This window comes from Leptinotarsa decemlineata, unplaced genomic scaffold (genome assembly GCF_025532065.1).
Source record: "Leptinotarsa decemlineata unplaced genomic scaffold, Ldec_3_MD MMD2_tig00078422_RagTag_RagTag, whole genome shotgun sequence".
Taxonomy (NCBI): Eukaryota; Metazoa; Arthropoda; class Insecta; order Coleoptera; family Chrysomelidae; genus Leptinotarsa; species Leptinotarsa decemlineata.
In genome coordinates, this window is record NW_027412747.1 from 2,230,647 (window position 1) to 2,256,391 (window position 25,745).

The following is a 25,745-nucleotide window of genomic DNA, read 5'->3' on the forward strand; positions in this document are numbered from 1 at the left end:
AGACCTCGTTGATTTCAAACAGATTTTCAAAACAGATTTACTGAATAATGACGAAATGTGCTTTTACTGGAGCATAGTGAAGTGATCTTTTCCCAGCGAAAGGACACGCAAAACAAATTTTCTTGTATCCTCATTTCAGCACAATGCTGAAAACATAAGATCTTGACCTATCCATGCCTTTACACAACATTTCCAAATTCGAAAAGGTAAATAATATTTCAATTGATGTTTACGTTTTAGAATTGAACAAAGGTAATGAGAAATCTTTTTACATTGTGGTATCTACACGATTAACCAAAAATAAACTAAACCGTCATGTACATTTTTTTGTGATTCCAAACACCTATTTTCCAAAATGGAACGATTATGAAGCCTCCACCCGTGGTTAGGTTATTTTCTAGTCAATTGAACAGGAATTATAATAAGAAATGGTTCTGTGACAGGTGTCTCAATTATTTTTCAAATCAGCAGAAACAAGAAGAACGTCATCAATGCCAACATCAACGATTGCAAAATTACATTTCCATCATTTTTTTTTCTGATTGATCCGGCCGTTACTTGATGAAGATCAAAAGTAATTTCAAAAACTACACCTCACGATTTGATCCCCACAAACTTTATTTGAAAAATATGTCACAACATATTTCGCTAGCAGTGATTTGAATCACTTGATAAAGCTACTGTGCTAGCGAAACATGCTGTGATATATTTTTCAAATAAAGTTTGTGGAGATCAACTCGTGAGGTGTAATTTTTGAAATTTCCATCATATGACTTTGTTCAATTCCGTAAACATGTATATAAACAGAAATGCCCATTTATAGTTCACGCAGATTTTGAGTCTCAACCTGAAAAATGTTATTTTCAAATTTCGAATACTAACTCAAAATACCAACGACATAAGGTCTATAGTGCAGGCTACTACCTAAAATGTATCTATTATTACAGTTTTTCTCGCTTCAATACCTATCGAAGTCTGGATGGCATGGACTGGTTCATTAGTGAAATGCATCAAATTGCAAAACTTATTTCACCAGAAATTAAGGATATCATACCCGTGATAGTGTCTCCAAATACTATTGGTGCAACGACATGTCATATTTGTGAGAAACCCTTTACTGAAAAAGAAGTCATCGTACACGATCACTGTCTCTTTACAGGCCAGCTTAGAGGATTCGCCATCAAGCTACTTGTGATGTGACCTTCAAAAAACAATTTGTAGTTTCCATCACATTCAATAACTTATCAGGCTACGATAGTCATTTTACCATCAGAGATATTTCCAAGCGAGGACGCGTGAGCGTACTCCCCATCAATAGGGAAAAGTACATACCCTTAACGTACTCTGATGACGAGACTGGTATTAAATTCAGAATCATAGATTCATTTCGATTTTTGAGAGCAGGTGTCGATACTCTCATATCTAATTTGGAAGTTGAAAATTTTGAAATGTTGAAAAAGTAATTGGGCTATTTGGAAGTAGATAAATTCATGTTGCTCACTGAAAACGGTGCATTTCCCTATGATTATACTGAAAATTTAAAAGAAACAGAACTATCGACCAAGAGAAATTTTTACAATGAATTGAATTATACCAACATTTCGGACAATGACTATACTCACGCTGAAAATGTTTGGCGAAAATTCAACATTGAAACGTTTGGAGAATATAGCGACTTGTATATGAAAACCGATATTCGCCAGCTTGCAGATGTTCTCGAAGATTTTTGAGAGCTATCCACACAAACGTACTCTCTAGATCTTGCGTGGTATCTTACGTTTTCGGGCTACACGTGGAATTGTTCGCTCAAATATACTGGCTGCAAATTACGCGTCTTGAATTAAGTAGATATGCCAATGTTTGTAGAGAACGCTTGAAAGGTGTAGATATGCTAATTTTTGTAGAGAACGCAAAAAGGGGAGAATATGCTCTAATACATACAGTGAAGCTAACAATATATATGTGACAAATTATGAACCTACGAAACCATCCAAATACCAACTTTATCTAGACATGAATAACTTGTATGAGAAAGCCATGTGCGAGCTCCTACCTTATGACGACTTCACTTGGGTAGAGGACTCCAGCAGTGACGTAACACATACCTGACGAAAATCCTGACGGGTATATTCATCAAGTCGATTTAGAACATCACGAAACACTACACGATCTGCATGAAGACTTCCCGTTTTGTCCAAAACACCACGTTCCGCCCAACTTAAAATTAACAAAATTGATGACAATATTACATAAAAAGGTAACTTATTCACTACATTACGGGAGTTGTGAAACAGGTTCACGAACACGGACTCTGACAAAAATACATAAAGTGTTGAAATTCGAACAATCGGCTTGACTGCGACCTTATATCGAATTAAATACTCGCCCTAGAACCGCAGCTACGAGTTTTTTTGGAAAAGACGTGCGAGAACTAATAATTAACGAAATTTTTTGTAAAACCATGGAGAACATCCAGAACTACCGGTGCGGAAATATGAAGGCCGTTATGACATGAAAAATTCAGTTGAATCTCCCCGATTTCAAAAACGAACAGTTTTCGATGAGAACCTCGTAGCCGTCGAATGAAAAAGGTTGAATTGATGTCCAATAAACCTCTATATGTTGGTATGACTATTCAGGATGTATCCAAAATCGTGATGTATGATTTTCACTATAATTTTTTTTTTCAAAGTTGGAAGTGGCAAATTGCAAGTAAATGTACACTGACACTGACTCTTTCTTATTCAAAATTTCCTGTAATGACGTTTACTGCGACTTACTCCTTCCAAATTTGAAAAAATTTGACACATCTGACTATATTTCAGACAATGTTTATAAGATGCCGCGAGTGGACAGAAAACTTAAAGGTCTGATGAAGGATGAAGTTAACGGAAATATTATAACTCATTTTGCCGGCTTACGGTCCAAAATGTACACTTACAAATTGAATATAACTGATAATGATATTGAAAATGAGAGAAAATGTTTAATAAGGAATGGTTATAGTGAGGAATGATTGAATCGGGAGTTGAAAAATTTTGGCGTAACTGAAAGTCAAAAGGGGTTAACAATGCTTTGTGAAAAATAAAATCGCGTTCGATGATTATGTTGATTGTTTGAAAGACAAAAAAAAACATAACTCAGCAAACAATCCATTTCTACGCCCATGATTGATCAAAGTAAAATTGGGTTGAGTCCGCACAATGATAAGCGAACAATTTTCCCAGGTTCGTTTGACACACCTCCATGGGACATTATACCTTGATGGAATGATTTTTTTGTTTGAGTTGTACGCTTTCAGCTTTTTGATTTCTAAATGTAACCATGTTGCCTTCTATGTGTTTTCATGTATATTCACCCTACTTTATGATATATTTTAAATTATACACATTCACTAATTTTTTCTTATTGTATTCAATATATATATGGGTATATTTCGTTATACTTATATTCCAATATGTATGTGTATATGTATGTATTTTATTCCATTACACTTATATTCCAATACATATGTGTTTTATTTTTGAAAGATTCTAATTAAAGAAGCACAGTTCATTGTATTATTCATTTAACAAAACGAACAATATTTGATTACTATAATAAAATAAATATTCCTGCAAGTCATTTGCATACTACTGCCTACGGGCGATGCTTGGAAAAATACACTCATAATTACTGTATGGGATAAAATTGTTTCATTTTCACTCAGCACTATCTTTACCATATCGAATACATTATGATAATATTCACAAAAATTCAAAAAGTCCAACAGGGCAATACGATCCGATACTACAGTCATGTGAGTTCAGAGAATCAGTTTGACATCTTGCCCATAAAGCTCCATGTCGACGTCACTTCCAGATATTTCTACTCGTTTGACGTCATTTTCAAAAAACTGAGTGACTTCCACCATATCGCCACACTTTGCAGTGACAGGTTTGAACTCGTCTGGATATCCATCGATGTCGCCTGAAAAAAAAACAATCATCAAGTCATTGATGAGATCGATGAGAATGACCCATTCGTAGGTGGTGAAGGAGATGTGTCGAGGTGAATGTTTCTTTGTTTCAGGATCACACAGGCACTAAAATCCCTTGTTGGACTCAGACCACATCGTATTTCGTAGGTATTCATGGAAAACGTAATCAATAGCAATGAATTTTCACTCTGGGCTTTGATTTCGTACCTGTTCAATGCCGCATCCACACCACTATCATATTGAAATCACTTCTTCGCCACTTCTTCGGTGCTGGTTGGACTACTATCGTAGTCAAATACTAGTTGAGTCGCCGGAGATATCCCGCTTCTCAATACTCGATTTGATTATAATGCTTGATCAATAGCATTGAGAGTTGACTCGTGATCACTGCTAGCACAATCGTTGACTTCATCATAATCACTGACATAATTTCTATCGAACGATATTATTTAAACTGAATATCTATTTGTGTTTGCATGCGCTCATATAGCTTCAGATCACGTGATCAATTTCAGATATTGCGTGTGTTTATTGAACACACAGATTCTATACAAAATCGACGTTTTCGATCCAACTGTTATGTTTGTTATCCAAACCCAACCATTTAACAACCATTTTTTTGCCTTCTTTCCTCAACTCTTCATTCATGAGATATATGTCAGCATTTGCATTTTTTTGTGATTCTTCCCCATAGGAAGCACCCCTGATAGGTACACCCTGCATATCTTCTAGCATATAGGTGGTGGGGTAAGTGATACTGACTTTGATAATTTTGAATAATTCCGTAGTCCAATTGGGTGTGTAACCCTTGTCGAAAACGTGTTTTGCCTTACTGATTCGCACAACATCGTCGACTTTGAATTTTCTCGGTCCAGCTATTTTCAGATGGGTGTATGTTGATTTAAAAATTTGTTTTTTGTTGATGACGACTTTGATGACTTTCGAGGGTTGAATGCACATCTTTGAGTTTCAGGTAAAACCTTCAACCATTTGTAGGTGCCATTCGAAATGAATTATTTGAAAAGTCTTTGTTTCAACGTCCTAATGGTACGTTCAGTCATAGAAGCCTTAGTGATGCTGTACGTATTATAGTGATCCATTCTATGTTTTTTCATCAAAATTAAAAATTTATTGTTGCAAAGTTCTTTCCCTTGATCGGTTTGTAGATTTTTTTGGTGAAGTTTCGTATGTTACAAAATATCCGAAATTGTTTTGATAATTTCTTCCCTCGTTTTCGATTTCAGCGGTCGAGTCCACAAGTATGACGACTAGAATGAGTTGTTTGAAATTTTGATTTTGGTGAGCATACGATCTCATCTCAGCCAAATCTATTTGCCATAAGTCATATAGTCCCTTGATAATAATATGGCGTCGAGGAAATTTTTTTCTAATTGGTTTATGCAATTCACGGACACAATGAATCTTGACTTTGGAAGCCATAACTGTGCATAATGCTGTGAAGATTTTTTGTTGATGACGAGCTCCAAATTTTTAACGTTCACACCTAATGTAGACAGTTTTGATTCAACGTCAGATCGAAATTTTTTCAATTCTCCGTCTATTTTATTGGTCAAAATATCAGTTTGCTGCATAGATTGCAAAATTTTGGCATTTTTTTCGTGAACCAAATTAGTGAGTTCTTTCAATCCCTTCGATACATCGTTGCCGATAGGATATCGATTTCATATTGACGGTTGAATTTTTCATGCAACTATTGGTATTGTTCCGTAGCATGTTGAGTTGTTTGAAAGAGGTCGGCGTCGACTGTTTGAATTTTTCTATCGAATTCAGTATCTAACTTATTAACCTCATTCTTGAGGAGTGTGTTGACATCATTTTTCGAATGTTTCATATCATTGCGAACTTTCATCGTGAACTCAATAATTTTTTCATCATAGTTAGTCATATTACTTTTTATGGAAGTAGTGAGGTTTTTCTCAAATTCAATCACGTCCTCTTTGTTGACTGCAGCTGATGCGTTCGTAGATCTTATCACATTACAACATTTCAAATGATCAAAATCAATGTTAACATTGGGTGTTTGTAGCAAACCTCCACCAGTGCCTACTGATGATATTGCAGAATGCTCTCAAACTTGTCGATAGTCATGATGAAAATGTGATACACACCGATATGATTTTAGTAATATGCATTTTTTCAATGCAGTTTTCGTAACTTGAAATTTTCGCGAAATTCATGCGTTTTTCATGACAAATATGAACGCTTTACCGCGTTTAATTTTTATGTTCTTTTTAAGTATTTTTTCATGTCAATTCTGCATATTATCCGTGATGCGAGTTACAGGTCGATAACCCCTTACATCAGCAGGATATTGTTCGATGACCCGGAGACGACATCATTTATTTTGCTGATATCTGCAAAGTCGGCAATAATTTATGTATAAATAGGAGTAATTGATTTGTAATAGCCAGTACTTATATTTAATAGTTATTAGTTGTTACTCTGTTCAAATAAAAAGTTTTTAAAAACCCTTTTGTGTGAACGAGAAATATAATTGGCGCAGTCATTAGGATAGTGGAAGAGTCCTTAGAAGATCCTCGTCGTTCTCAAACGTTTATCCACTATTCTCCCGAACCAAGTTCCACCGAGAAGCAAGTACTCCAAGAAGAATTCCGGCCGTAGTCAAGAATACACTTCACTATCGTCCGTCAAGGAATATCTACATAGAAATAAGTTTTTGGTGACAGAATATGCAACGAGCCATCATCGTCATCCTGTAAGCATAAATGAACTCAACTTCATCAATTGCAAATACTATTTTACGTCCCCCTACCTTAGTTTTACCAAATTCACCTTCAAGTATCAATTCTCGCCCATCCATTATTCCTCAAACAATTGACCAACCTTTAAATCCCATCAACATGGCAAAACAATTCGACCTGAAGAATTTTTGGATTGTACCCGAATACGAAGGAAGCCCAAATGAATTATACCAGTTCATTAACGTATCAACAATGATTCTGAACGAATATTGGAATACTGAAGACCCCGGTTGTTTTCAGAACCATATATTGATACAAGGACTACTCAACAAGCTACGAGGCAGAGCCAAAGACGTCATCTCAGTTTATGGATGTAGTGACTGGAACAGCATCAAAGGAACTCTAATCCAAAACTTCGCCGACCAACGGAATGAAAATTCCTTAACAAGAGATTTGGTAAACCTGCGACAAGACCAGAACGAAACACCACAACGTTTCTACGAAAAAGTCATGGGACTTTTAAACACAATATCAAACTATATCGAATTACACACCGCCGATGATACGATAAAGATCAGCAAGAAAAGCTTTTTCCAACAACAAGCTCTAACAACATTCCTAGCCGGACTACGAGAGCCCATGGGATCCACCATAAGAGCAATGAAACCAATAGACTTGGCTACAGCAATGCAGTACATCCAAGAAGAAAACAATATCCGTTATCTACAAAGGACGTTTGGACCCCCACAAGTCCCCAAGAAACCACTCCAGACCCAGCAAAGAACTGCAAATCACCAATATGCCCAACAATCAATACCACAGCGGATGTACCAATCCATGCAACACTTTCAACGACCCGGACAACAACAACCTCATCAGGCAATTGGACTCCAACCACAATTTCAACAACCGACCTTCAGACCACATTGGCAACCAAATACTCAACAGAGACAGATGTGGCCTTCAGTCCAACCACCACGTTTTGGACAGAACCAACCAAACAGGCAGAACGGACAAGAACCAACACCAATGAGCATCAGTACCAGAAATACTTATGGAGCACCAACGAGGAGCATGAGAACCCAACCTCAGGCAAGACCAAATTTCAATCCAGCTCCCATGTTCAACATTGAGCAACATGACGAAGACTTTGCATATGAAGCGAACCCCTATTACATTGAAGAAACCTGCTCTTATCCCAATCAAGAACCAACTGAAGAATTCCAGGTTCAAGAAGACCAACAGGAACCAGATGTAAATTTTCCATTGGATCCAGGACAAAACCAAGAAACATAGTGGAACTGCATACATTCGACGATAAGAGAGAACTTCCTTATATAACCATTGCAAATCCTCCCCTCAAACTCCTCATTGACACCGGATCAACAAAATCCTTTCTCAATCCTGAATTAGCTTTCCAATATTACAAGGATTGCATCAAAAAAGATCCCTTCGTCGTCACTTCCATTTTCCAAAACTATTCTCAAGATTACAGTGCAGAAATTCCCATATTTCCTGAGTTTAACTCAAACGGCATTCTGAAATTCTACCTCTTCAAATTCCACAAAACTTTTGATGGCCTCATTGGACTCGACAACCTGAAATTTCTCAAAGCTGAACTGAATTTTCCTGAATCCTCCCTTTTAACCGAATACTCCTCTCTCCCAATCCAGTACTACGAAACCAATAAGACCCAGTTCTACTCTATTCAATTGGAGCCAGACAGCGTGACCCAAGTACGACTACCGGTGAAGGAGAAGAATGGAACTATCATGATACCAAGACAGAAACTGCAAGGCGCTTACATCCGTGAAGCTCTCACTGATGCCCGTGATCATCTAGCCTGGACGGAAATTGTCAACTTCAGTCCAGATAAACTCTAAATCGTTCTAGCCGAACCAGTACGCAGCAGCCCAATAAATCTTCAAGAGCATCATATCTATTCTGCTGACATAATCCCATCAGGAAACAGAGACCCAATCAACAACATGGATGATCTAATCAGAACAGACCACCTGAATCCAGAAGAGGAGATGCATATCAGAAAATTATGCGGAAGATATGCTGATATTTTTCACCATCCAGATTCCTCACTCACATTCACCAATCAGGTCAAACACCATATAAAAAACCAGAGACGAAATCCCAGTCTACACAAAATCATACCGATATCCGTATGTACACAAGGAAGAAGTCAAGAAGCAAATAACTTCGTTATTGGACCAAGGAATCATCAGACCTAGCCAATCTCCCTGGTCCTCAACAATTTGGGTCGTTCCAAAAAAACTGGACGCCTCTGGAATAGCAAAATGGCGTATCGTTGTGGATTTCCGCAAAGTCAACGAGAAGACAATAGACGACCGCTACCCTATTCCGAACATTTCTGACATCCTCGACAAACTGGGAAGGTGTCAATATTTCACTACCCTGGATTTGGCAAGCGGATTTCATCAAATAGAGATGGCAGAGGAGGACATCCCTAAGACCGCATTCAACGTCGAAAACGGACACTACGAGTGGACTGAAAAATGCTCCAGCGACCTTTCAAAGGGTTATGGACTATGTCCTAAAGGGTCTACAAGGGACTATCTGCTTGGTTTATATGGATGACATAATCATCTTCTCTACATCTCTGCAGGAGCATATGGTCAACCTCACAAAAGTTTTCCAACGTTTACGAGAAACTGGTTTCAAAATACAAGTAGACAAGTGCGAATTCCTGAAAAAAGAAGTCAGCTTTCTAGGACACATCGTCACTCCAAATGGGATAAAACCAAACCCAGCAAATGTCAAAGCAATCATGGACTATCCTGTACCTCGAACTGTCAAAGAGATCAGAGGATTCCTAGGACTCCTAGGGTACTACAGGAAGTTCATCAAGGACTTCGCCAAGACGACCAAACCGTTAACCTCCTGTCTCAAGAAAGATGCCCATATAGAGCATACGCCAGAATTTCTAAAATGTGTTCAAACTTGTAAAAACCTGCTTACCAATGAACCACTACTACAGTATCCGGACTTCACAAAGCCCTTTAATCTGACCACAGATGCCAGCAATTTCGCCATAGGAGCCGTTCTCTCCCAAGGACCCATAGGAAAAGACAAGCCAATAGCTTATGCATCCAGGACCCTGAACGAAACAGAAATGAAGTACTCTACCATCGAAAAGGAAATGCTAGCAATAGTTTGGGCCACCAAATATTTTCGACCGTATCTTTTCGGCAGAAAATTCAAAATTCTGTCAGATCACCGTCCCCTCCAGTGGCTCTTCTCCTTGAAGGATCCAAACTCAAAACTGGTCCGATGGCGCCTGAAGCTAGAAGAGTATGATTAAGAAGTGGTCTACAAAAAAGGCACAAGCAATACCAACGCCGATGCGCTCTCCAGAATAGAGATACATACAAAGGAGCTCCATGAAGCAAACTACGACGACGACAAGGCATCTCTATTCAACCATCCTCCATCAGAAGTTCCTGAGTCTGCAGATGACATCATCAACGATCTGTTTAAAGATTGCTTTCATCACCATTTTCCTGAAGATAAGGACCCCATACCGCAAGAACAAGAAATTCAGAATGAACCCCCAACCGAAGGAGACAAGGAATGCGTGAACCTGAACCCAGAAATTACCCCAGACGAAGATACTAGTGGCATCACCAACCATACAGCCAGAGAAAGTCCAATATTAGAAATACCAATATCAGAGAAACCTCTCAATGTCTTCAATAACCAAGTCATCTTCAAACGAGTAAGGTATAACCCAGCAAGAACGGTGATAGAAGAAATATTCCCGAATAAAAGAAGATACCATGCTCAGTTGGGAAACGACAATATGGACGAAAATGTTTTCAACTTTTTCAAAGAATATATCAGCCCGGGAAAGAAATACGCTTTGATGTTCGAAGATGAAGAACTGTACCCCAGCATGTGCAGAATCTTGAGAGAGACATTCAAGAATTCCGCTTTCGATCTCATAAAATGCAACCGCCTTTTGGAAGATGTCAGTTGCTCAGCTAGACAAAAAGAAATAATCAAGCAGCATCATGAAGGAAAAACAAACCATAGAGGAATCACCGAAACGGAAACTCGGATCAAAAGATTGTATTATTGGCCCAATATAAAAAAGGATATCGAAGAAGCTATCAACTTATGCGAAACTTGTCAAATCAACAAGTATGATCGAAGACCAGAGAAGCCAAAGTTCATGCTGACACCTACCCCAACGAAGCCTCTTAAAATAATACACATGGATACCTTTCAGGCTAGTGGACAAAAATTCCTGACGATTGTGGGTGCATTTTCAAAATATGGCCAGGCGTATCCAATAGAGGGATGTAATGCTATCAACACTCTCAATGCTCTCTTAGTATTCATCAACCATCATGGAATACCACATATGATCGTCACTGATAATGGAACGGAATTCAAAAATGGACTGATCCAAGAATTTGTTGACACACATAAAGTCAACATTCACTATACCACTCCAGAAAACCCTCAGTCAAACGGGATAGTCGAAAGATTCCATTCCACATTGATCGAGCACTTGAGAATATTGAGAGATACGCATAAGAAAAGAGACATCAAAGAACAGATGCTCTATGCCATCCTAGGATACAACAACTCTATCCATTCAGCAACAAGACAGAAACCTATGGATATTCTGAACGGACATCTCAACAGTCAAGACCCATTCGATATCGACATAAGACGAGCCTTGATTAACAACTACATCCAACAACACAGGGAAAAAACGAAGGAAATATATAGGAAAATCAACGAAGATTTACAGAAACAGAAAACAAATATCATAGAGAAGAGAAACAAGAAAAGAGAAACTCCTATTACCTACAAACCCTGCACCAAGGTGTACACAAGAAAAACAGTGAAAAGAAACAAACTGCTACCACCCTTCTTTCCAAAATCCATCCAAAAAGACCAAACAGTAACTGTCGAGACAGAAAATGCAAACATCCATAAGAAAAATATAAGACATTTGCCTAATAAGATAACTAAATTCTTCGCCCCTTTACAGTCTTCATCCGATGAGAGGACAGGAGATCGAAATCCAGAACCTCAAGACAAATCCGGGACTACCTCCCTTCAAGATGGGGCAAGCAAAGATCAAGACTAGTACCCACGACTTCATCTACTACTACGATCTTCAACCCATCCACGAAGATATCTACACATTGTTCCAGTACGGAAGTTATGGTTCTGGAAGGAGTGCATCTGATAAAACTTCCACCAGGTTGTGAATTCAAAACCAACAACGAAGCCTTCATAAACTCCAAAAGTGTCATATTAGACGAACCCCTCACTTTACCAAATATCAAGACAGCTCACATAAATTCCTCGCTGAAATTCAAATCATTGAAATTAGATAAGATTCCCCTGGATAAACTACAACATCTGACCCTAGAAGAAGATAGGTTACAACTCATCCCAGAAGAAACCAGACAATCTGATAATAGCCATTTCTGGATGACTCCCATTTACATTTCAATCACCATCTTCATTCTATACGTAATTTACAGATTGAAAAGGCAAACGAGGGAAGAACCATCCTATGATGATCCACCAGTTCCCGAACACGAAGCATCATCTTCAGTCTTGTTCGTCCCTTACAAGACTTCCCCAGGGGATGGAGAAGTTACAGTTCGATAACCCCTTACATCAGCAGGATATTGTTCGATGACCCGAAGACGACATCATTTATTTTGCAAAGTCGGCAATAATTCATGTATAAATAGGTGTAATTGATTTGTAATAGCCAGTACTTATATTTCATAGTTATTAGTTGTTACTCTGTTCAAATAAAAAGTTTTTAAAAACCCTTTTGTGTGAACGAGAAATATAATTTGCGTGATGCGTAAATCAAATGGGTTTCTATAAGGAATGGGGGTTTAAAAAAGCATTATTTTTCGATGTGATTCAACTGACAAGAAATAACCGTTTTTACGCATTGAAAAAAATGCATTTTGGTCGATGCGATGCAAGACTTCGTAGTTGTGAAGTTTTTGTACTCCTTCAGTATTCTGTCTCCCTTCACTATCTCAAATTCTCCGCAGAAGGTGGTATTTACCTTGATAGATTAATCCTTCTTCTGAATTCTCTGCTTTAAGGAAGACTTACAGTCATTCAAGTCAAGCTGGGGGGCCTTATGTTTGAGATTGGAAATAACTCCAGATCTAATTATAGAGTTGAAAGCTGACACGGAATCATCCCAATGAGCCCGCTCTCTAGCACCCTCAGGTCGTGATGCCTTTCCCGCCCCCTTCTTTCATATCACTTCGAACTGACTTCTTCGAATTTTGATATGACGATAACAGGCTTCTCGCCCAGTGATGATGCGGTCTTTATCGCCTTCATTATTCTTCGTGAACCTTTATCACATTCTTTGATACCATTCAGAACAGTTTTTCCATCAAACTTGATGGTTATCAATCCCAAAAGATAGGTGATTACGCGCAATCACGATAATATTGAATGGGTGCTGGCCATGCAATCAGGATAATATTGACAATATGGTTGACTACATTATATCGAATTGCTTTTGATTTTTTGATATTTCTGCGAAATTGTGAAATTGGCCGCGGTGGATGTGCGCCCGACTCACGATCGGAAGGCCGTGGGTTCTATTCCCGCCTCGACCATATATTTTTCGAGAGAATTTATTTGGTTGAAGCTGGGATGATTCTGCAACCGTATTAGGAATCACACGTTGAAAGGTAAGACTTTGTTAGTCCTTAGCTCGCACAAGTTTCTCAACTTCTGAGAGGTCTCGTTCGTATGAGGAGCGACAGCTGATTAAATAAAAAACATTTTTTTTAAGAAACATTTTCCAGAGGACGTAAGTAAACTTTGTTACACACTACCGACACATACTTCACGATAGTTGATAAAAGTGCTCGCGCAGCTGAGTTTTGTCATTCTGTCACAGATATTTGAAATTCAAACATCTTATCACAGAAAAATGCCGCTCTTCGCTGACTTGGTGCAGCATATCACCCATCAAGAACACTAATCCTACCCTCATTATTCCAGCGATCTGAAATTGGAGGGCATACAGTGGCCGATGACTCTCAAGCAGATTTCGAAATTTGAAAGACTGAATGATATTTCCATCAATGTTTACATCCTTCAGACGAAATGTAAAACGTTCATTACCCTACCTACATACCTCACAGAGGGTACGAAAGATAGATAGTTTAATTCATTTCTGATTCAATACAATTATGATGAATGTGAAACTCCTGTCCGCTATCACTACGTATGGATGAAGAACTTATCAAGGCTCTTACTGAAACAGTTGGTCACCAGCACATGGTCAAAAGTAATTTTGTGATCGCTACCTACAATACTTTCGATACCAAGAAACATCACAGAAACTCACTGAGAATTGCCAGAGAATCAATGAAAGAGCCATCAAGATGCATGTGGAGGGTACAAACATTCTCAAGGTCAAAAACCATAAAAATAAATTATACAACGACTTGGAATCCATTCTGAAGCCTACTGATGATCCTAAAAAAACTTCAACATCATATTCCGGCAGCTTTAAGTTACTACTTGAAGTGCTCATACGATGACATTCTATCTTTCTATAGGGCATATCTGTTTAAAAATCTGTTTAAAATATGTTTTTCCGTCAATCCGCTGTCGCCCCTATGCGAACGACAACTCTCAGAAGTTGAGAAACTTGTGCGATCTAAGGACTAACGAGGTCTTACCTTTTAACGTGTGATTCCTAACACGGTTACATAATCATCCCAGCTTCAACCAGATAAATTCTCTCGAGAAAAATATCTGGTCGAGGTAGGAATCGAACCCACGGTCTTCCGATCGTGAGTCGGACGCACTACCACCGCGGCCAATTCCACGTGGAGAAGATTGTATGCAATGGTTCGCTGATGAGATGAGTCAACTAGCTGTAGATATGACTACATACTGCCACATTTGCAAAGAGTCCTTCACTCCTGAAGACATGAAAGTTCGCGACCATAACCATCTCATACAATGTGGCATCGCGCACGTAGGTTGTAATATAAACTACAAAGATAGTCATGTAGTTTGCGTAGTCTTCCGCAATTTGATAGGCAATGAGGGGTACGATTGACCTACTACCCATCACTAAAAAAAAGTACATCTACTTCACGAAACGTGTGGATGATACTACAGTGCAGTTTTGATTCATCGATTCTTTCTGCTTCATGAATTCATCGCTAGATATGTAAGCATCATACTTGACAGATTTTCCTAATGTTAAGGTTCAGTTCTCTTAGTTATCTGAAGTCTTGGTTGAATTACTTACTTTGAGGGGGTCATGCCTTATGATCATATTGATTCATTCGATAGATTTGATGAAGCTTGCTTGCCCTCTATTGATGCCTTCTATAACAAATTAGAAGATAAGCCTTGCACCCGCAGACTATATCAACGAGCCCAGGATGTGTGGAATAGTTTCAATTGTCAGACTTTGGGTCAATATGTGAATGTACATATGAAAACAGATATTCTTCTTCTCGCTGACGTATTCGAACAATTTCATGCAAGCTGCCTCAGTACTCATAATCTGGATCCTGCCCACTACTTTACGCTACCAGGCCTTACGTGGGATGCCATGCTCAAATATAGCAAAGATGAATTGGAACTACTCAACGATCCTAACATGTTTCTATTTGTTGGACGAGGGATTCAAGGTGGACTCAGCCGAATTTGTTCGAAGTGAAGAACTCATTCGAACAATGAATATTTGAACAATTATGACCCTTCAAATCCTGAGACATACCTCATGTATTTCGACGTGAACAACCAGTATGGGTGGGCGATGTCTCAGTATTCACCATGTGATGGGTTTGAGTGGTGCGATACCAATATTGACGTTTCATCAATACCCGATGAGAGCGGCGTTGGACATATGTTGATCTGCAGTATCCCAAAAATCTACATGATTCACAGTAAAGACTTACCATGATGCCCTTAACATATAAATCCAAAAACGAAAAAGACCCCTCAATTGATAAAAGAGCTAACCAAGTTGATGGCTACCCTCCATCACCAAGCAAAATATGTGATTCATTATCGCGCTCTCTAACAGGTCATTACCAATAGTTTTATCATCACGAAAATGGTTGAAGTCCTATATTGATTTGAATACTGAGTTGCGGAACAGGCCTACGAATGAGTTTGAAAAAAAACCTCTTCAAGCTAATGAATAATGCAGTGTTCGAGAAAACGATGGAAGACATTATAAAAACAGTCAACATTAAACTCCTCACCAAATGGGCTGGTCGTTACGGAGACGAGGCCTATATTTCTAAGCAAGAGTTCAAAAATTGCATGATTTTCAATGAGAATTTGGTGGCAGTCGAACTGAGGAAACTGCAAGTTCATCTAAATGAACCGATACAAGTAGGACAAACTATTTTAGACTTGGCAAAGACTACCATATATAATTTTCATTATGACTATATATATGCACCATCGATTCGGAGATAACTGTATATTTATCTACACCGATACAAATAGCCTGATTTATAAAATATGCAATCAGGATCGTTATGAAATCATACGTCAAGCTTGTCACAAATTATTCTACACTTCGGATTATCCGTCCATTGATAATTTGGTAAATAAAAAGGTTCTCGGGATGATGAAAGATGAGTATAACGCAATTCCGATGACTGATTACGTAGGCCTTAGATCGAAATTGTATACAACTAGGGTGTTGGTGACGGAGGATGGTATCAATGAGAAGCGTCAGCAGTTTGTAAAGGATGGCTATGATGAGGATGAAATCAATCAAATCATTTCATGCTTGTGGGTTACCAAGAAGGCAAAGGGGGTCAAATCTTCTGTGGTGAAGAATAAAATTACTATCATTGATTAGGTGAATTGCTTCGATAATTGTAAGAATATTAGTGTCACCCAAAATTTGATTCGATCTGATAAACATCAAGTACATTCCATAGCCCAGTACAAAATTGTCCTCAGCCCTGAAGCGTTACATAATAAGCGTTACATAATTCCAGATTCACATAATACGCTTCCTTGGGGTCACTATTCTATCCCTCAAACATCAAATGCTATGGATACAGACGATTAGCCCATGATTATTAGTATATATGTATTTGACTGCAGTTAAGCTGAGAAAAAATTCTTATTTCAATAATGAGTGTTCAGCTAACTACTTTATATTATCAGTAAATTTGAGGTATAGGGATTAAACAACTTCAATAGCAGTGACATGTCTCGATACTTGTAGATTGAAATTGTGAATATATGTCGTATATATTTTGTCGTAAATTTTTTGAATCTATTTCTCGTTAGAAACTTACAAACTTATCCCGTTTACTGATTCAACTAACCCTCACTCATAACTAACATGTTGCTAATTACAGTCTACGAGCAACTTTCATCTATTCGAAGGGTGAAATATTAGTATTTTACGTGGTGGCGCCGTTACGAATCATGATTCAACCAAAGAAGACTGATTTCCTATTTTCACCAATATCCTGAGTGAAAACTCTCTGTGCTTCATAGAAAAGGTGTTTTGATTAATTCAAGAAAAAATTTAAAGTCTTTTTTGAGTCGTTTTGAGGCGTATTGCCAGATGCCTATTCAGCTTCGACATTGATCCATTTCACCTTGGGTATGAATAGAAAAGGTCAACAAACACATGAATTCTGCTTTCTTTTCCCTTTTATTTGAAGTGCTACATGTGATGATGCGACTATTATTAGTGAAGATACAACTTAGTGGCCTCTTGGCATCGTCTTCGTTTTTTTTCCGTCAATGAATTCTGCAATCGTTTCCCTTCCATTTGATGTGCTGCACGTTGGGATCCAACTGTCATTAACGCAGATGTGGCTGAGTGTCCTCCTGACATACTGCGCCATCTCTGTTTTTTTTTCTGTCTATGAATTCTCTGTTGATGAATTTTGTATTCATCCTCCTTTCATTTGACGTACTGTACATGACGGTCCGACTATAATTAACATTCTCCTTTCATTTGACGTACTGTACATGACGGTCCGACTATTATTCACAAAGATGTGGCATGGTACTCTTCTGACATGTTGCGTCATCTTTGTTTTTTTTATCGATGAATTCTGCAATTCTCCCCCTTTCATTTGACATACTATACGTTATCTGAAGTTTTTTATTGATTTTTTTTTTCATTTCTTCCTATGCTGTTTCACATTATGCGCTCGATATTATATTTTTATAGTCTACAAATGGTATCATTCAAATTGAGTACCCATATCGGTCTGTTGCGGTCTGTTTTACGGATTCGAAACATTCTCATCCTAAGGAATCCTAATATATCATGCTTCAGTATACGACGTTTTTTTTTTATTTTCTTTGTCAATAAATTTTGCGTTTTGTATCAAACTTCTGCAATTGGATTACACTCGTAGTTGTTCATAACCCAACAGATTTTAATTCCAAGTTTGTTCAATGATTTCCTTTAAATATACAAGTTTTCCTATGATTTTTCACAATAAGCGCTGGATATTATATTTGTCCCGCCTTCTTTGTTTTTTTCTCTGTCGGTACATTCTGCATTCGTTTCCCTTTCATTTGATGTGCTGCACGTTGAGATTCAATACTTGGTTAACGAAACGCGTTAAGTAATAGATAACTGTCATATTGAAACACGGAAACGGCTACGACAATAACGATGAAACGATAACGAATTAACGCACGCAAAACGGTCAAAACGCATGCAAACCGATCGAAACGTACGCAAAATGGTCAAAACGCACGTAAAACGGATGAAACGCATCTAAAATGATCGAATACTCCGCTTTCCTCATTTTCGAACATAACCTCCAAAATACGTAACTCATCGACACCTTTAGTGCCATCTCCTCCGTCTCCTGATGATGCCAATTTGGTTAACAAAGATACGACTGAGTGTCCTTCTGACATGTTGCAACGCTAGAATTCTGTTAAACCGACATGTTTTTTTCTCAAATGATGTATTTTGAAAAGCCCTGTATATACATTGATACTATGTTTTTTTCTGAAATGACGTATTTTCAGATACCCTGTACACATTGTACACATTGAGGGACCGACCGCATGTTGAAATGTTAAACTGTCATATTTTTTCTTCCAATTTTTAATTGAGTCGTATTCTTAACTCTTCATGCTTAAATTTGAAACTGGCAACTGGGCAATTTCCCCATAAACAACGATTTATTTTGTATCAGTATAACTTTGATACCATCTCCATTTCTCTTTGCGTCGATTACGGCACACGTGTCTCTCACTCTTACACACACATATACACCTTTATATGGAATATTAATTCTTTCCTAAATCTAAGTATATTTTCCTATATTCTACATGATAATGATGTTACAATTTTCCTAAGAATTTGATGGTTATTCTGTACTCCCTAGACATATTTTGACAAGCTTATATTTACATTTTTAGTATATACAGGGTGTCCCTGGACTTCCTCTTTTCCTCTCGGGAATGTATAGATGGGGTCAATATATCACCAGTACTTCATATAACTTTTTTTCCTAAAAGTCTTCATAACCAAGTTACGGGCCCTCGAAGTTACAAAATGAAAAATGTTTTTCTTTGATAACTTTTCAAGTGAATATTCAAAATCATCTAAATTTTGGTAATTGACTAAACAAATGAATTCCGTCGATGAGCTTTCATGCAGGAGTCAGTTGTTTTGCTACAAAGTCAGGAACGGACTACCCCCGATGGTCCACACCACAAAACTTTGAAATGACAGATATTTTTCAATATTTTTCAACAAAATAAGGTTACTTGGACAATTTTATGAATAAAAGTACTCGTGTGGAAAGTCGATCGGAGCAACGAGTCTTGATAAAAAAGTAGTTCTACTCGACGACATCAAACCCACTCGTCCACCATTATTTGAAATGGAAGTTTAAGTCACAATTGTGATAGCAGATATTTTTTCAAAAGAAATATCAAGTTCTGTAGATTCGTGGTGTTTTTAAACTAACAAGCTACTCTACTATGAAATATCGAATTCATTCCATATTTTGTATGTACATAATACATGTGGAATAATCACGTTTCGTGTTGATCAGTTATCTGAATCTCATGAAACTCAACATTCGAATGTTTCAAATTCTTCTTCACAGCTAAACTGTTGAGGAGTTTCACTGATAATTATAATTTTATGGGAGAAATTCTTTAACACGAATCTAAATTTAGCTGAAAAAACGCACATCGGAAAAAATATTTACTATACTAATAAAAAGCAAACGAATGAACTACAAAAACGGCTGCACATGATCAGGTGAAAAATATCCAGGGAATAATTATGTTCCATTTCTTTCACAGATGTTGACAAAAAAACCATTTAGAAAGTTTTGATAAAAAATGAGAAACTGGAATGCGATTTTGTTTTGTTGAGTGGTGCGTTGTCATATGACTATCATTGTATTGTCAATATTCTATAGGATATTTTGAATTTTTTTGATATGGCCGAACAGTTTACATTCAATGAATATGCAGATATGCATGTATTTTATGGACGAGCATTTTGTAATGCTGCAGAAGCTCGTCGTCTGTATTCCGAGCATTTTCCCAATCGAACGGTACCGTCAAGAGAAACATTCGAGCGTGTCGATCGCAGCTTGAGGGAGACAGGTATGTAATAATTGATAATTAATTTGAGCACGTTGTTTTATTTCGATATTATTGTAGGTACAGTTTTGCCAAAACGAGGTGGTGAGGGCGCTCCTAGGACTGTACGTACCGTTGTATTGGAGGAAAATATTTTGGAAGCCGTCGCTGATGATCCTTCAATGAGCATCAGAAATCTATCAGAACAGTTCCATACATCCAAGTCCACTATTCATAGAATAACTAGGGAACAACTGCTCCACCCATTTCACATCCAGAAGGTACATGCCATGACACCTCAAGATTTTCCAGCACGACTGGAATATGCCAATTGGTTCATGGATAGGCAAAGAGAGGATATGACTTTTATTAATCGAGTTTTATTCACTGATGAAGCAGGTTTCAGTAGAGATGGAGTTATCAACTCTCATAATCTCCATATATGGGCCGAAGAAAATCCCCATGGGATATTGCAAACCAAACACCAACGGAAATTCAACGTGAATGTTCGGGCTGGTATCATAGGAAACCATCTTAAAGGACCATTCGTTCTACAGGACCGATTGAATGGAGAACATTACGTTCTCCATTGGAGTTCATTCAGAACGATTTGAATGGACTTTTGGAACATGTTCCATTGCAAACCCGAAGAGATATGTGGTTTATGCATGATGGCGCTCCTCCTCATTTTAGTTTGATTGTGCATGACCATCTGAACCATATTTTCCACAATAGATGGATTGGTAGAGGTGGGCCATATTCATGGCCATCGCGGTCTCCGGATTTAAATCCATTGGATTTCTTTCTGTGGGGGCATCTAAAAAGCCTTGTTTACGCTACACCTATTCACACAAGAGATGCATTGTTGAATAGAATAACATTACATTGTGAAGCCATACGAAACGACCCTGGAATGCTTTTTCAAGTACAGAGAGGGTGTCTTCGCAGACTAAGAAAATGTATAGAGAGAGAAGGTGGTCATATCGAGCAGTTTCTGTAGCGGATTTTTCATTTCTGTTTGCTCTTGAGGCTCTTGAGTTTCGTTAGTTAAACGTGTTTGCATTATAAAAATTCGTTATGAACATTTTACCTATCATTTCCATTTTCCTTAAAAACTAATATTTTCGAATAATGGTAGACATCTCAGGATGAATGTTGTTGAATTAACGTTATCATTATTATTTCTGCTTTGATAATTATTCATTTCAAATAATGGTGGACGAGCGTGTTTGATGTCGTCGAGTGAAACTACATTTTTATCAAGACTCGTTGCTCCGATCGACTTTCCACACGAGTACTTTTATTCATAAAATTGTCCAAGTAACCTTAATTTGTTGAAAAATATCTGTCATTTCAAAGTTTTGGGGTGTGGACCATCGGGGGTAGTCCGTTCCTGACTTTGTAGCAAAACAACTGACTCCTGCATGAAAGCTCATCGAAGGATTTCATTTGTTTAGTCAATTACCAAAATTTGGATGATTTTGAATATTCACTTGAAAAGTTATCAAAGAAAAACATTTTTCATTTTGTAACTTCGAGGGCCCGTTACTTGGTAACGAAGGATTTTAGGAAAAAAAGTTATATGAAGTACTGGTGATATTTTGACTCCATCTATACATTCCCGAGAGGAAAAGAGGAAGTCCAGGGACACCCTGTATATGTGTATATCAATCAATATGCTTCTCTTTGTTATTCATATATTTTATGTTATATCTCGTTTTTCATAATTCACTTTTTAAAAATTGGTTTATTTCTTTAAATATTCGGAACATTAACGATAGAAACTGAATTGTAATGAACTGCAATTGCTTTGTCTGGAACACACGTGTTCATCTTGCTAATTTTGCACAATAAGCACTTTTCGCAGGAATCTGTTATCGTTTGTAATTTAATACGCTTGAGACGTAAATTCGCTTCCCTTTCATACATAAAGTTGTTACTTTTTGCTGCAACTTTTCACCAAACAATTTCTTTGTGGAAACGGGTGTTGAGGTTTCTGGAGGGATGTTGACTGGTGTTGATGGTTTCTGGAGGTTTCTCTTAGGGATGGATATCGATAAGGTACGGGACGGTTGTCTGTCTGATCTCGGATGATCCGAATTCGAAGTGGACGTTATACTGATTTGTATAGGTCCTTTTCGTCTACATTTGCAAAAGCTGTAGAGTATGATCAAAACAATGATCAGTGTTATGGTGCAATATGTGAATCGTGTTATGTGCTTGTTCACAAACGGCTCATTGATAAGTTTATCCAATTCTTCGGAATATTGGTTCAAATTTATGTTGAGCGATGTTCAACTTTTTAACGTTGATTTTGTTGAGTGTCAGCGGTTTCAGTTCTGGAAGATGTCTTTCAGGAAAGGGATCGCAACAGTTGTATGGTATTCGAACGGCATGGTTTTTGTACGTGACTTTCTTATATCTATCGACAAAGTACTTGGAGTGAATTCTAGTGCTTCCACTCGTGTAACTGGTTCCATATTTTCGCAGGTAATGGTGATTGGTAGAACTTCAGATGCTGTTATGAGCCACAAATTTAGACTCAGTTCCTGGACAATGTATTCCGTAGCGTAGATCAGTGAAGACTGGCAAGTTTTCGGGAGGACGGTCAATCTTCTCAATAGCTGGGCTTCGCATATAGCTTCGCTATCGATCGGATAGGGTAATAGATCGGAACAAATTCTTACACCATGACTCTGAGTTTTACATTTTTCTATATTTTGAAGTAAAATGTACAACAAGGATTGATCATCTCTCGCAATATATTTTTGAACAGTTAATAATATGTGATGAAGTCCCGTTAGGTTATCTGGAATTGGTATTGGTAAAGAGTGTATATTTCTGGTTCGACCAGTGTAATTTTTAATATGGAAACAATTCTTTTGTCCACTTGATATGCTTCAAGTTCGATGATTTCGATATATTGAACAACATGTGAGAGCATTATGGGTAAAGATAGATAGTTTTTATGGAGTGATTGAAAAATTTCCTGAAGTGAATTCATTAGATCATTGGGGGTAATATTTGAACTGTGAAGTATACTCAGTCTAGCGAATGTTATTGAATTCAATATGTCATCAAGGGTTGATTTCAAGAAAAGATAGCTTTCCATTAATGTTTCAAATATTTCCAATGTTTTCAATTGTGCTAAAATATTATAGATTTGATTGTTCTATTTGCTTGATATCTCGATTGAAGGGTTCTTCATAGATTTGAAGTTTTTGAATAGTTGTGTTGAAATTCCTAATTACTGATGTGGTCATAGATATTGGATTGTTCAAAAGGTTTTCTAGCTGGTGTTCGTCTTGGGTGAGTTTATCAATACAGTTGGTGTAATATTCGCCATCTGACGATTATCAGTAATGAGATCCTCGTTTGGATCTTTTATAATAATTTTGTGTGTCTGCAAATATTTCTCGATATTTCAAGTCGAGTGAATCAGATATTTGGGTCAATAAACTAATGTGTATTTTCACTTCGGTTTTGAAGGATAACATTCTAGGATTTGATTGGTCAAAAGTATAAAGCATGTGTTTACAAAATTTTGTTGTTGTTATTTAAGGCAAATTCTATGGAGTTCAAGTCTTCGTAAACGAGAAGAGTGCATTTATCATTGGAAATTTTCAAAGTGCTTTCGTCGTGAAGAAAAATTCCTATTGTTTATTAATGGGTTGAATGGAGTATTGGGAATGTGTCGTGTGAAGCTGAAATCAGCAGGAGAATCCTGAAAATGAAATCAATTTTCAGTACAAGGTCGTATTCTGTTAAAATTCACTTTTGTTTTTTGTCATGTCTTCCAATTAACTAGCATTGCTTAGTTTTGGTAGATTTCTATAATTTCAAAAGGGCCATTGAATTTGTTTTCTAGTTAACTTTTGATTTGGAATTCTTTAACGTAATCATTTTCTCCTACCTTATACTCAGGTATATTTCGTGCAACATTTCGTTCGTCTCGAATTGTGAGTATATAGTTTTTGTGGGAATTTCAAGAATGTCTGTTTATTCTCTCGAATGGTGTTTTCGGAGTTTCCGTAATGACCAAAGGGCCTTTAAGGTTTTTCTGCAAATTTTTGCTTTTTTGCAAGTTTCGCAGTTCTTCACAAAATTTTCTACATCTTTGATTAAATTTGGCCAACTATATTTTTCTTTCACGCGTCCAACCATTTCGTTTATTTCTCGATGTAAATGATTTTTTTCTTGAATGGCATTGATCCATTACGATGGGAATTTGGTCTTCGTCGAAAGTTCTCGTTAGGTTTTGGCATACTGTTATCTCAATTTCTTTTTCAGCAAAAATGAAAGAATCAATTGGTAGATCCAAATTATTTTCGACAAAGTACGTTTTGGAAATATCTATTTCATATATCCATTTATAAAGGATAAAGAACAGAATTTCTACGGCTGAGGTTTGATCGAAGGGTAAAGCAATTATGAAATATTTTCTGCCTTTGACGGTTTTGCTTGAAAGAATATTAATTCTATCGTTGTAAAATTTGGCGTTTTCCTCAAAATGTCATCAATGATTTTATAATGAAGATCTTCTGATTTGTTTTGGCAGAAAAAGGTGAGGATATATTTATGTGGTTTGTCTAGAAGTTGCAAATTGTCAAATTTGATTCCTAAGTGGTCAATAAGGGATCGAGTTTCGTATAAGTGACTGAAATTTTCGTATTCTTGTAGAATTTGTTCGAAGGGGGTTTCTTCGTGTTCTTGTGTCTCTGTGTCTTGTGTTTGTTCGTTAGTTGGTTCGTTCGTTCCATCAGTTCCGTTTGAAGCGAGTATCGAAAGTTTTCAGTGAAAATTTACAAATTCTTTGAAGTGAATAATTTTGATACGTGACAAGGCATACTTATTTTGCCAGGTTTATACTCTATTTCGTGATCATACTCTTCTTATTTGAGTCTCCAACGTGCTAGCCTGCTACCTGGGCCAAGTAGGGGTCAAAAGTGTTTAACAGCCCATACAATAGCTAGAAGTTCTCTCTCAATCGAAGAGTACTTTGATTCAGCGTCGCATAGTGTTCTGGAGGCGTATGCTATGGAAAGTTATTTTCCTATTGGTCCTTGCGAAAGAACAGCTCCTATTGCCAATGCACAAGCATCTGTCGTTAAGAAGAAAGGTTCTTCGAAGATGGGATGAATCAAGATTGGACTGAAGGACTAATTTTGATTCATTGAATGATTTTAAACATTCTGAGTCCAATTTAAATGAGGTATCTCTTTGCAATAATTTCATAAGTGGTTTAGAAATTTTGGCCAAATTTGGTATGAAGCCCTAAAAAGGATTTGATTTCTTTTGGATTTTTTGGTTGGGGGATTTCTTGGATGCATTCGACTTTGGAAGGGTTTGGTTTAACACCGTTCTTCGTGATTACATGTCCAAGGTAAGCGACTTCTTTCCTTGAAAATTCGCAT

General features: G+C 37.4%; 2 protein-coding genes across 3 annotated transcripts in view; both read left to right on the forward strand.

Moving 5' to 3' along the window:
• Dpp10 (Dipeptidyl peptidase 10) overlaps positions 1-25,745 on the forward strand; it is a 264,426-nt gene that overhangs the window by 119,728 nt on the left and 118,953 nt on the right. The window lies entirely within an intron of this gene.
• LOC141487218 (uncharacterized) lies at positions 6,628-8,952 on the forward strand. Its single transcript, XM_074186033.1, has 2 exons — positions 6,628-6,716; positions 6,779-8,952. Exon 2 carries the CDS (start codon positions 6,862-6,864, stop codon positions 7,996-7,998), a length of 1,137 nt encoding a protein of 378 aa, XP_074042134.1. The 5' UTR covers positions 6,628-6,716; positions 6,779-6,861; the 3' UTR covers positions 7,999-8,952.

Coding starts and splice junctions, on each gene's coding strand:
- LOC141487218 (XM_074186033.1), top strand. CDS start 6,862: ATGGCAAAACAATTCGACCTGAAGAATTTTTGGATTGTACCCGAATAC.